This window comes from Sphaerodactylus townsendi, linkage group LG01, assembly GCF_021028975.2.
Source record: "Sphaerodactylus townsendi isolate TG3544 linkage group LG01, MPM_Stown_v2.3, whole genome shotgun sequence".
NCBI lineage: Eukaryota > Metazoa > Chordata > Lepidosauria > Squamata > Sphaerodactylidae > Sphaerodactylus > Sphaerodactylus townsendi.
This window is the reverse complement of record NC_059425.1, coordinates 24,857,292-24,869,939: the sequence shown is the minus strand read 5'-3', so window position 1 is coordinate 24,869,939 and position 12,648 is coordinate 24,857,292. Positions and strand designations below refer to the sequence as shown.

The following is a 12,648-nucleotide window of genomic DNA, read 5'->3' as shown; positions in this document are numbered from 1 at the left end:
CTGCAGTAGAACAGATAGATTCGAGTCCAGTAGCATCTTAGAGCCCCACAAGATTTTCAGGGTATCAGCTATTGAGAGTCAAAGCTCTATTTGTCTGGCACCTTTGCATCGGGTTTCCTGTTCTCCCTGTAGGAGATCAAAGATCCTTTTTACAGTTATGTGTGAGTTCCTTTGCTTTAGCGATAGCATCTCCATCACAAGTGTCAAAGCTCTTTTTGTCAAATATGATGGGGGCCTTCCCTTGACTCTCAAAAGCTCATTCCCAGAAAATCTTGTTGGCCTCTAAGGTGCTGCTGGACTCAGATCTGGCCAGTAAGGAAAAGATGACTGGGGGTGAGGCATGATAGAAGTTTGTAAAATTATGTATGAGATGGAGGAAATTAATAGACAGAATTTTTTCTCCCTCTTCCATAATACTAAAAGTAACAGACACCCGATAATGTGGACCGCCAACAGCTTGAGGACAGAAATAATTAAATACTTCTTCATTCAAAGAGTAATTCAATTGTAGAATTCACTGTCAATGAAATGTCATGATGACCATGAGGATAATAAGTGGCTTTAAAAGGGGTTCAGACAGGCCCATCCAGTAGCTACTGGCTATGGTGAGTGACTGCAGATACAGAGGAAAAAGTCTCGGAATATCAGTGCTAAGATGCAACATTGGGGGACGGCCTTGGTCTCTGCGTCCCATTTTCCCTCCAAAGTAACCGAAGAAGAGTTGAAGAGAAGAGTCTAGATTTATACCCCGCTTTTCTCAACCATAAAGAGTCTCAAAGTGGCTTACATTCCTTCCCTTCCTCTCCCCACAACAGACACCTTGTGAGGTAGGTGGGGCTGACAGAGTTCTGAGAGAACTGTGTCTAGCCCAAGGTCACCCACCAGGCTTCATGTGGAGTGGGGAAACAAACCTGGTTCACCAGATTAAAGTCTGCCACTCATGTAGAGGAGTTGGGAATCAAACCGGGTTCACCAGATTAGAGTCTACCGCTGTTAACCACTACACCACTGGTTGACCACTGTATGGACAGAATGCTGGACTTGATGGACTCCTGGTTTGATCTAGCAAGGCTCTTCCATTCTTTCCCAAGGTGTTGGCACACAAGTTCATCCATGGGTGCTTTTTCATCCCATAGTGTGAGGTAAAGTAGAGTTGAGTCAAGGTGGTCCCAGAGTTCAAATGGCAATCTTGAGGATGCACTCGTAGCTCAAGAAGGTGACCGCATTCACAGGGAAAGCCCGGAAACTGTTCAGGGCAAGGCTCTTCAGGAAAACCTGCAGTCCCTCCTGCCGAGCACTGGTGAGGACGCAGTGTAGGATCCCCCGATACTCCTTCCCCTTCATCCCATCCATTTGCAAGCGGGCCTTCACCACATCCATAGGGGTGGCCAAGGCCCACGAAACACTTCCAGCAAAGCCGCCAGCCAAGAGAACTGTTACTGGGCCTGGAGTGGGAGAGACAAAGGACCAGGGAAGGGGGAAAGAATAAACTCTTGGTGACCAGGAAGACAGAGACAGATTCTCAGGCCTGCGGGACTCCTTTAAAAGATATGGTATTGCTGTGGGAAGGCATTTGGCCTTAACAGAGTCGTGACCTTTGGATGTTTTTTAATGGCAGTTCATTGTTTCCTCAGTGGGAGCTAGTTGTCAGGAGCTGCATCTCCTGATAGATAGATCCAGAGGTGGGATCCAGCAGGTTCTCACAGGTTCCCGAGAGTAGGTTACTAATTATTTGTGTGTGCCGAGAGGGGGTTAATTGGTGATTTTGCCACGTGATTTTTGCCTTAGTTATGCTCCTCCTCTCAGCAGTAGCGCACAGAACTTGAAGCAGTCTAGCAGGAGGTGCACCGGCATGCGTGGCAGCCTGCGCCTGCGTGCATTCATTTCCTGCCCAAGGACCTGGCGCAGCGGCTGCGTCCTTGCCACAGCCCCGCCCAGGGATGCCCCGCCCCCACAATGCCTGGCCACGCCCCTGTCGTGCCCCACCCAGCCCCATTGGCGCTACGCCACAGTTTGAATCCCACCACCATGGGAACCTGTTACTAAAATTTTTGGATCCCACCACTGGCTAGATCCCTTCTTAAATGAGATAGAGAAGATGGCCCCACCAGTGTAGTGGGAAGTATGTAAGCATCTGTGGAAAAACAGCAATTTGGATTTAGGAAGAGAAAGAAACACCATATCAAGTCAGCATGTAGATTGGTAAAGTAAGGTATTGCTGCTGTGACTGCAGTGAGGCTTCCGTGTGGTAGTATCCTTTGCATTTTCCTTGCCACAGTCCCCTCTAGCAGTCATTCTCCACCCATTACCATCAGGGGTGCTTTTTAACTGTTGTTTAAATCAGCAGCTGATGTAGCGTTTGAAGGTTATAACAATCTATCATCCCATATTTCATCTTTAACAAAGTCGCCACATCCCCTTTTTGTCTTTTCCCTTATATCTCCACAATGAAAGGGACTAGCAACCTAAGAAAAATGAAAGCAGAGAACCTAATATACAGATTATTATCGTGCTATAATGATATGCTGATTTAAAAACAAAGAAAAAAAGTCCCCCCCAGGGGCAGGGAGAATGGTACCGGCATGAGTGGACCTGGAAAGATCCAAACACCCTCAACAAAGCAAGCTAGAGAAAAATTGCAGTGATGCTTATGGTGGAGAGGGACAGAAAGATGCACAGAAACAACAGGGAAGATAAAAACCTGCTTAACATTAATATTTGTACCAAAAGCTGGGATAAACAACTTTCCAGGGCTCTCTCATAAGAAAACTAACCACTTTAAACCTTAACCTCAGAACTACTGCCTGGGAAAGCAGGGAGCATATAATCATATCAGATGCCTTTGCCTCCCAACTGTCTTACATGTCCTTTGCGTACTCTGAAAAGACTCCTGCAGACAGATCTGCTGGATTTTGCTTACGATGCTTCCGCTGAAGGCTTTTTGCCAGGGAACAAGCAATTGCTACCCACTGGTTGAATATATACTGCAGTTCCAACTTACTGTTACGTATTCAAAGTCTTTATTGTTTTCTCCACTTTTCTTTTCAGGGAGCCCTGGGGCAACTTGCATCATAACTAAAAAATCGTCGACGCTCCCAGGGAGAGGTGGAATTTTCTTCCTCCAGAATCCACACTGAGTTTGTAAAATGGAACACAGCCCTGCCTGAAGGGCCTGGCTCCACGAGGAAGAGGGAATGCAACCCCTTCCCTTTTCAGGAGCCAGCATGGTGTGGTGGTTAAGAGCAGGTGGATTCTAATCTGGAGAACCGGGTTTGATTCCCTGCTTCTCCACCTGAGTGGCAGAGGCTTATCTGGTGAACCAGATGTGTTTCCGCACTCCTACATTCCTGCCGGGTGACCTTGGGCTAGTCACAGTTCTCATAGAACTCTCTCAGCCCCACCTACCTAACAAGGTGTCTGTTGTGGGGAGAAGAAGGGAAAGGACCTTGTAATTCACCTTTATTCTCCTTACTGGAGAGAAAGGTGGGATATAAATCCAAACTCTTTTTCTTCTTTAGGAAAGGGGGAAAAGCATCCCATTAATATGTAATCTGCATCGACTCTTCTTCCCTCCTGAATTCAGGGGACCCAGACTATCTCTTTCCTATCTTGGGACCCAGACTATCCCTCCCCCTAGTGAACTGAGCTCTTGAGTCTGCTAGCATTCAAATGCATAAGCCATGGGAGACCAGACAGATCCCAGCCCACTGCCTTCCCCCTTAAGGCCCTCCTGGCCCCTCACCTGGCTCCTGCCCTTGCAGAGTCATCCCCCTGCACAGCCCCACATAAGTCATAAAGTACATCGCCATGGTGGGGGTGTCACGCAGCCCCAACGCCAAAGAACCTCGGAACAAGCCTGGGACGCCCTCCTTCCGCAGTATGCTGGCAGCACAGTGTACTGGGCCCTTATACAGCGGCTGGGCCTCCGCCGGCAGGATGCCACGAGTGTAAGGGTGGGTCTGGTTCTGCAGCCGGACTTTGACGAGATCCACGGGGGCCAGCACCACAGCCTGCAGCAACACAGAGAATGGCGGCAGTAGTCGGTTATCCTTTCTAAGTATGCGGATGCTGTCAAGTCACAATCAAATCATGGCGACCCCTGTCAGAGCACTGTTGTAACTGGTGTCTGATCATCAAAATCTAACTGACAGGTATCACATGACACAGCCTCATTTTGGGTTTGATTGGTAAAGAACTGTGATTGGCCAGTAAACTAGATATAAGGCTGCAGTGTACGGAGGTCTGTGAGACCCTTGTCTTCGCACTGCCTGGCGGAGCACTTTGTCTGTGCGAGCTATACTTGAGAACAAATAAAAGTAGGGCCGCTTCTGTGAAGCTGAGCTGCTGTGTGCGTCTGACTTCCTACTGCGTTCCAGTATATTGTGCTACTCTGCTATAGGGGCTTCACCCCATACCTTCACAACCCCAGCAAGAGACTTGCAGTGCAAGTATGAAGCAGAGGTGGTTTGCTATTGCCTTCTTCTGCTGTCTTGCTTGGTGGTCTCTCTTCCAGTTACTGACTCTGCCTCGCTTCTGAGATCTGACGAGATCTGGCTATACCACGCTGCCTGCCACGCTGGTCACCCTTTCTACAACTATTGTAGGGGTGTCCAACTCTACAGTTCCCATCAGCCCCTGCCGGCATGGCCAACTGGCCATGCTGGCAGGGGCTGATGGGAATTGAAGTCCATGAACATCCGAAGCGCCAGAGTTGGACACCTCTGAACTATTGGAACAAGAGCAAAGGAAGCAGATGGAAGGTGAAGTATGAGGGGGAGTGAAGACTCTTGTGACTGAATCTTCTTTAAACAGGGCAATGCAGTCCTTGCAAAATCCCCTGCTTTTTCTCTTTGTAGCTTTTTTCACATCCATGTATCTGCCTAAAGCAGGGTTCCCCAACATGGTGTCTGTGGATGCCAAGACTTTTCCCGACATCTGCTAAGTGTTTTTAGAAAGGTGATGGAGCCAGGCGGGGCTTTTGCCCAGGAAGGTTTCTGATTGGCCATTGGATATTTGATTGGCTGTGCAGGTTTTTAAAAACGTTGCTTTAGTAGCAGCTGCTACCACAGGACAAGGATCCTCACTGTGTGACTGAAGGAAAACAAAAGCAGCCATGTTATAGCTGGCTCCACCTCCTGTGGCAGGTATTTCGTGGCAGGCATTTTGTGGCTATGGCCACACCGAGTCAGAATTCCAAAGGTGTACCCGTTCAGAAAGACTGGGGATCCCGGGCCTATTGGATATTCTTTCTGATGCATGAAAGCTTATTCCGGAAGAAATTTTGTTAATCTTTAAGATGCCATTGGATGGCTGTTTTATTTTTGCTCCAACAGCTTTGCACAACTACCCTCCTGGAATTATTACAAGGGGAAACTGCTGTGCTGCCCAAGCCACTTGGTCACAGAAAAGAGCCTGAGGGCCTTTCGCAGAGTGAGGGTTAAGCCTGGCTGGCCAAGGCTTTCGTTTCACAGCAAGGAGCTGAAAATCTCCTTCCCCAGATTTGGTAGAGTATAAAAGGTATGGATAATAGATCCCATGTCTTCAATATGGAATATTTTTATTTACTTGTTTTGCAAAAAGTTAAATTGCAAGAATAACGTTTGGGGGAGAAAAAAAAGCAGAGAATTGGATGGGGATGAATAAGATACTCATGTGATATACTGCTCCAAAACATTTTTATTATGCTCATGTTAAAATTAATAAAATTCAATTTTAAAAAAGAATACAAATTAACATTGGACACAACCCACTGCGAAGTTCCCCAACCCACCCCTGTAAGGCCAATTCAGCAAAAAGGGGAACACTTCACAAGGGCATCATTGGATTGGCCTCTGGCAAAGTTGTCTCAGAACTTCTCTTAGGACTATGGGGTAGGGGGCGGGGGGGGGCGCAAGGAGAGGATAGATGATACTACAGGGCAGCTGGTTAGGTCATACTAGGTTTGCCATTCTCCAGGTGGGAGCTTGAGATCTCCTGGAATTACAGTTGAATTCCAGACTACATCCATCATTTATTGTTTGTTTATTTAAAACATGTATTTCACTTCTCTTGGAGAAAATGGCTGCATCAGAAGGTAGACTGTATGACATTATACCTTACTAAGGGCCCACCCCTCCCCAAATCCAACCATCCTAGACTCCGCCCTCAAACCTCCAGGTATTTCAGCTGACAAACCTAAGTCATATGGAGAGGAGGAATGAGCAGCCAAGAGCCCTGTTTCCTGGCTGTTGTGGGTTTTCTTGGCTGCGTGGCCATGGCCTGGTCGTTTTTGCTCCTAACATTTTGCCCGTATCTATGGCTTGCAGCCATAGATGTGGGTGAAACATTAGGAGCAAAAACTACCAGATCACAGCCACACAGCCCAGAAAAACCACAATTACCAGTTGATTCCGGCCATGAAAGCATTTGACAAAGCTCTGTTTCCTTTTCTTTTTCTTGCCATCAAGTCATAGCCAACTTATGGTTTTCAAGGCAAGAAGCGAACAGAACTGGGTTGCCATGGCCTGCCCGTGCATAGCAATGTGGTCTCCCATCCAAGAACTAACCAGCGCCCCTGCTTAGCTTCCGCGATCTGGCAAGATTGGGCAAACCGGGGCTATTCTTTATACATGCACAGTCCAGGGGACAAGCTGTCTCTTACTTGCACCAGTCCTGAGAAGCAGCCGGCTACAAAGATGTGGGTGTAGCTGGGGGGGTTGGAACAACGGTCCTGATGATGGGTGTTGCTGAGGTACAGCAGAGCGTTGCTGTAGGCCCCAAACATGACGGAGTTGACCATTGCCACACTGAGTAGCGGGAAACTCATGCCTTTGAAGAAGCCGAAGATCTGCAAGGGAGAAGAAGACAGAAGAGGGAACTGGTAGCCCTCAAAGGCAGGTAGTAACTCAGATAGTCTGCCACACACAAGGTTTCAGAGCCGGAATCCTGTGTAAATAAGGCTGGGATATGGGATCCAGTTCATGCGCCTGTTGGGGTGCTGTGTGGTTTCCGGGCTGTATGGCCGTGTTCTAGCAGCATTCTCTCCTGACGTTTCGCCTGCATCTGTGGCTGGCATCTTCAGAGGTGTATCACAGAGGGAACACAGAGTTGACAAACCTAAGAAATTGGCAGCCAAGAGCCCTGTTTCCTGGCTGTTGTGGGTTTTCTCAGCTGTGTGGTCGTGGCCTGGTAGTTTTGCCTGTATCTATGGCTCACAGCTGGCTCCAGACTACATCCACTCCAGCCCTGAAAACCCATGAAAGCATTTGACAAAGCTCTGTTTCCTTTTCTTTCCATCTTCAGAGGTGTATCACAGAGGGAAGTCTGTTATACATGGTGTCCAGGACAGACTTCCCTCTGTGATACACCTCTGAAGATGCCAGCCACAGATGCAGGCGAAACGTCAGGAAAGAATGCTGCTAAAACACGGCCATACAGCCTGGAAACCACACAGCACCCCAGTGATTCTGGCCATGAAAGCCTTCAACAACACATGCACCTATTGTTTGCGGAAGGAAGCCAGGGGAAGGTCAGTAGGAAAAGGGAACATGCAGAACTGACTAGCAGTCCATTTTGGCCTCTCCTCCTCCTTCTGCTCACCCTCACAAATAGCAGAAGTGGAGAAAACATAAACAACTGTCATGTTTAAGCAATCCGTTCTCCAAGGCGCTATCTCTGGCTTTCCTCTGTGCACAGTTTGGGTTGCCGTGGAGAGCATCAGAGCTTGGTTCAGTGCCTTGCACGCAAACCCTGGCCAGAGCCCAGCTCCCATATTTCTCACATAAGGTGTAACCACAAGAAGATATTTACAGGATCCAGCGGGCACGCAGCAGCAAGAGGCCCCAGCCGTGGCAGCAGCTCACAGCCTCGAAAGGAAGGTTAAACTCCAGGTAAGAAAGGCTTCGCTGGGTCACCTCCAAGGTCCGTGTGATGTCACAGCAGGCAACCCACAAGATAGGCTGTACGAAGATGATTCTAGTCCCCACTGGCTAGCATCTAGACATGGCTCTCTATTGGAAGCTGCCTTCTTAGGCACCCTGGCTACAATAGGGTAATGGGCTACATATGTGAATGAATGCAGACCATCAAGGGGTAACTTACCAATTATTATTCATAGTGTCAGATGGTAAAACTCTGCTGTCAACTCCTGGGTCCCTCTGCCAACTCTGGCTCTTCCTCCTTGCTCCCCCATCCCCATCTCAGTCAGCAGCAGCAACACAGGCAAGCTGCTGCAGCTCTCTCTGCCCGCTGGCTTGTCCTTTCAAGAGAGCCAGCTCAGTGTTAAGAGTGGAAGGCTCAAATCTGGGGAACTGGGTTTGATTTCCCACTCCTACACATGAAGCCTGCTGGTGACCTTGGGCTAGTCACAGTTCTCTCAGAACCCCCTCAGCCCCCCCAACCTCATAAGACAGTGGTGGCGAACCTATGGCACTCCAGATGTTCATGGACTAAAACTCCCATGGACTAAAACTCCCAATTGGCCATGCTGGCAGGGGCTGATGGGAGTTGTAGTCCATGAACATCTGGAGTGCCATAGGTTCGCCACCACTGTCATAAGAACAAGCCTGCTGGATCAGACCAGAGTCCATCTAGTCCAGCATTCTGCTACTCGCAATGGCCCACCAGATACCTTTGGGAGCTCACATGCAGGATGTGAAAGCAATGGCCTTTTGCTGCGGCTGCTACTCCCGAGCACCTGGTCTGCTAAGGCATTTGCAATCTGAGATCAAGGAGGATCAAGATTGGTAGCCATAGATCAACTTCTCCTCCATAAATCTGTCCAAGCCCTTTCTAAAGCTATCCAGGTTAGGTGTCTGTTGTGGTGAGAGGAAGGGAAGGGTATTGTAAGTTGCTTTGTGACTCCTTAAAGGTAGAGAGAAAAATGGGGTATAAATCCAAATTCTTCTTCTTCTTGCCTTCCGCTGGCCTGTGATGGGATTGGCCATTAAGGGAGGAAAGGTGAGTGGATGGTGCAGGTCCACAGAGTAGGTTCAGTGAGAGCATCTTGCCAGACTGCCTCTGGGATGCCTGGGTGAGGACCCTCAGAGTAGAGTTGCCAGGACCTCCCTGGCCAATGGCAGGAGGTGGGGTGTTCAGTTGTCACCTCCAGGTTGGAAACTCCTGGAGATTTGGGGGTGGAGCCTGAGGAGGACAGGGACTTCAGTGGGGTACGGGTACAAGGTCATAGAGTTCATTTCCAAAGCACCCATTGTCTTCAGGGGAACGGGCGTCTATAGTCTGGAGATGAGCTGGAATTCTGAAGCTGTATCTCTACACTCAAGTATCAACCTAACAAGGGGCGGGGGGGGGGGGGGATGACCATTTCCCTGGATTTCTAAAAACTCAAGCACAGAAACAGAGTACTTGGTACAGCGAGGCAAAAAAAAGCGCTTGCCCAAACATCTCCTGTGCATCATGGCCAAGCTACCACCTGAAATAATCCGTGCACAACGACAATATGTCAGAAAAGGTGAAGATCCCGTTTGCGCACCTAATAAAGACCAATTATCTACATGCATATATATTTAAACATATAGTAAATGATATATCATTTACTATATGTTTAAATATATATGTATGTAAATAATATTGTATACAGAGAATTGTAGAATTGCAAAATATTGTATTGTTGAACATAGTAGTCAAAATAGGTCTCATTTCACATAATAAGAAAATACTGAGTCACACCACGGGATAATCGGTCTTTATTAGGTGCGCAACGGGATCTTCACCTTTTCTGACAAGCTACCACCTGGTCATCTGCATTCATTATTTGCTGCCTCCTATCTGGGCTCGGCTGTTTTGAGTCTTCACTTTTGCCCGGGCAGCGCCTGGCACCCTTTTGGGGCCAACTTGGTGCCTTTGGTGAGGGTAAACAAGTCCATCCAACACATGCAAACCGTTTCGTCGCGGTACGTCCTGACGACGCAGTCCAAGATGCTTCGGTAGCCAGCCTGCGTCTGCAGCCGCACCTAAAACACGACAGAGTTGGTAGTGGGGGGAGGGTAACAAAAACTACCCCTAATTGGGAAAAGATGGCCCAGTTTCAAATTGGTGTGTGACTTTATCTAGTGGGAACCAGAATTTGTTTCTCGTACATTATCCCAAGCCAGGATAGGGCCTACTGAAAACCCAGATCCCTACGCCCCTTGTGCTGTTTCTGTATTTTGCACACTGTTAGCAGTTTACACAGGGTATATACCATATTTGTTCAAAGTACCTGATGCTTCAACCACCAATCTTCTCCCCAGCTGGGATCCCTCCCCTTTGGCCCTCCCCAAAGCTGGAAGGACCTTCTCTATTTCCCCTGTGCAAATTTTCCACCCCCATAAGTCACCTTCACAGTGTCCACTGGGTGCCCTAGAACCAACCCGGCTGCCCCTGCAGCAAAAAGAAAGAGAAGTTAGTGAGGGGGGGGGGGGGCTCAAAGTGCTGTTGCCACTAGAGGGTTGCCAACATCCAGGTGAGTCCTGGAGATCTCCTGGAATTACAACTGATATCCAGATGACAGAGATCAGTTCACCTAGAGAAACGGCTGCTCTGGAGGCTGAACTCTATGGCATTACACCCCAGTGATGTCCCTGCCCTCCCCAGGCTTCACCACCGAGATCTCCAGGGATTTCCCATCCTGGAGTTGGCAACCCTTACAGGAGTGCTGCATTGAGTTTAAAGTCTGCCTCAGCCCCAAAGCCTCTGGGTGGCCAAGGGCAGGTATTTTATATTCAGCCCCTCATCTGTGGAATAGGCATAAGGCAGCCTTGCACCGTGCCACAGGGCTTCTGTGAGGGAAATGGAAATTAGTGGCATTAGAAAAGTTTGGTAGATCAAGGATCGGGGAGGGGGGAGGATTCCTTGCAGTTAAACCAATTCAAATCCATTCTCCAACTACCTTCTACTCTGGAAAACGGATGTGATTATATTAAGGCCTCACAGAGGCCATGGGGGTCAGTGTCCCACACATCTTCTAGACATGACAGGAATAACAATTCAGTCCCACCTCCATTCCTGAGCCAGGGAAGGAAGCCGTCTTCTGAGGAAGGGGCTACTCAAGGTGAAGGAAAAGAGATTCCACCTAAACATCAGGGAAATAACTTCCTGACAGTAAGGGCTGTTCGACAGTGGAATGTCCTACCTCGGAGTGTGGTGGAGTCTCCTTCTGTGGAGGTTTTAAAGAGAGGCTGGATGGCCATCTGTCAGGAGTGCTTTGATTGTGTGTTCCTGCATGGCAGGGGGTTGGACTGGATGGCCCTTGGGGGTCTCTTCCATTTCTATGATTCTAAGAGGGAGGAATTTAGACCTTACCTGAAAGCCATCCTGCAGCGAATTCTGCACTGGACATGACACTCGAGCAGCAGGGCACTCCTGAAAGGTCTGCACCTGGAGGGCAAAATCTGGTCAAAATTAATATTTCACGCCGCCTTAATCTTTAACCAAGTTCACGCTGCTGAGGCACGTCCTTCCCCTTTTGCCTACAGCAACCCAGGACTGAGACGAGCTGTTCACCAGCAGGACTGTCCATGGTGAGAGGTTTGGGCCTGAGGAAGATCCATACAGCACAGCAAAATTTTAAAAGGAGGAAAGTCAGCAGGAAAAAGGCCCAAGAAGTCTGTGGCCAACGAGGCATTTTTCAGACAAGATAGATGCTCGTGACAGGGTTTACATGGAGGGTCAGTGGGTGGGTAGGTGGGAGACTGAGGTTTGGCTAGGAAGGCTGTATCCAAGAGGAGACTGCAAGAGATCAAGAGTGCACAAAGGCAGCTCAAGAGGGCTGACCCCAAATGGTTGCTGGAGCCTTGCTGCATTGAAATGAAGCTTCCCAGAGCAATCTTCCCTACCCCTCCTCTCCAGACAACATCTGGTGGAGCATGATCCTCCTTGATCTCAGATTGCAAATGCCTTAGCAGACCAGGTGCTCAGGAGCAGCAGCAGCAGCAGAAGGCCATTGCTTTCACATCCTGCACGTGAGCTCCCAAAGGCACCTGGTGGGCCACTGCGAGTAGCAGAATGCTGGACGAGATGGACTCTGGTCTGATCCAGCAGGCTAGTTCTTATGTTCTTATGACAGACCTTTGTTCTGACCCAGCAAGGCAACCTGCCCGTTCTCAAGCACCCAAGTGCTTCTCCGAGTGCAAAGAACACAGCTGAATTTGTTAATAAATTCCCACTTGTCAATGAATCCCAATTGGTTAATGAATCCCTCCTCTGTCCTGATGGCACTGCACTGCTCATCTGAGCAAAGCCTTCTGAAAGGGTCACCTTGCAAAAGGGTAAAACCGGCAACTGCCTGTTCACATTCTCCATGGTGATTCCCACCTTGTGGAAGAGATTGCCCAAGGCAGCCAGGGAGGCTCCCATGCTCCTATCAGAACGAGAAAACCAGGAATGTATTGTCGAAGGCTTTCAAGGCCGGATTCAACTGGTGGTTGTGGGTTTTCTGGGCTGCATGGCTGTGGTCTGGTAGATCTGGTTCCTAACGTTGCACCTGCATCTGTGGCTGGAATCTTCAGAGATGTATCACAGTGTGTAACAGACTTCTCTTTGTGATACACCTCTGAAGATGCCAGCCACAGATGGAGGCAAAACGTTAAGAACAAGATCTACCAGACCATGGCCACACAGCCCGGAAAACCCACCACAACCAGAAAAAACAGGGATGTTCAGGAGGGAATT

The 12,648-nt window shown here is 48.8% G+C and overlaps 1 protein-coding gene across 1 annotated transcript; it reads right to left on the bottom strand.

Annotated features, from left to right (window-relative positions):
• Nucleotides 1–939: 939 nt before the first annotated feature.
• SLC25A45 (solute carrier family 25 member 45) lies at nt 940–11,951 on the bottom strand. Its single transcript, XM_048507463.1, has 7 exons — nt 11,814–11,951; nt 11,281–11,355; nt 10,316–10,359; nt 9,879–9,950; nt 6,641–6,826; nt 3,743–4,010; nt 940–1,445 (listed from the first exon to the last, which is right to left on the bottom strand). The coding sequence occupies exons 2-7, from the start codon at nt 11,315–11,317 to the stop codon at nt 1,177–1,179; spliced, it is 876 nt and encodes a 291-aa protein (XP_048363420.1). The 5' UTR covers nt 11,318–11,355; nt 11,814–11,951; the 3' UTR covers nt 940–1,176.
• Nucleotides 11,952–12,648: the final 697 nt, after the last annotated feature.

What these genes read in the sequence shown, in the direction of transcription:
- SLC25A45 (XM_048507463.1), bottom strand. Translation starts at nt 11,317, where the DNA reads ATGTCCAGTGCAGAATTCGCTGCAGGATGGCTTTCAG. An exon ending in GGACGTACCGCGACGAAACG is followed by an intron (nt 6,827 to 9,878) that starts GTTTGCATGTGT and finishes TCTCCCTTGCAG; the next exon opens with ATCTTCGGCTTCTTCAAAGG. An exon ending in TCTGCAAGGGCAGGAGCCAG is followed by an intron (nt 1,446 to 3,742) that starts GTGAGGGGCCAG and finishes CTCCCACTCCAG; the next exon opens with GCCCAGTAACAGTTCTCTTG.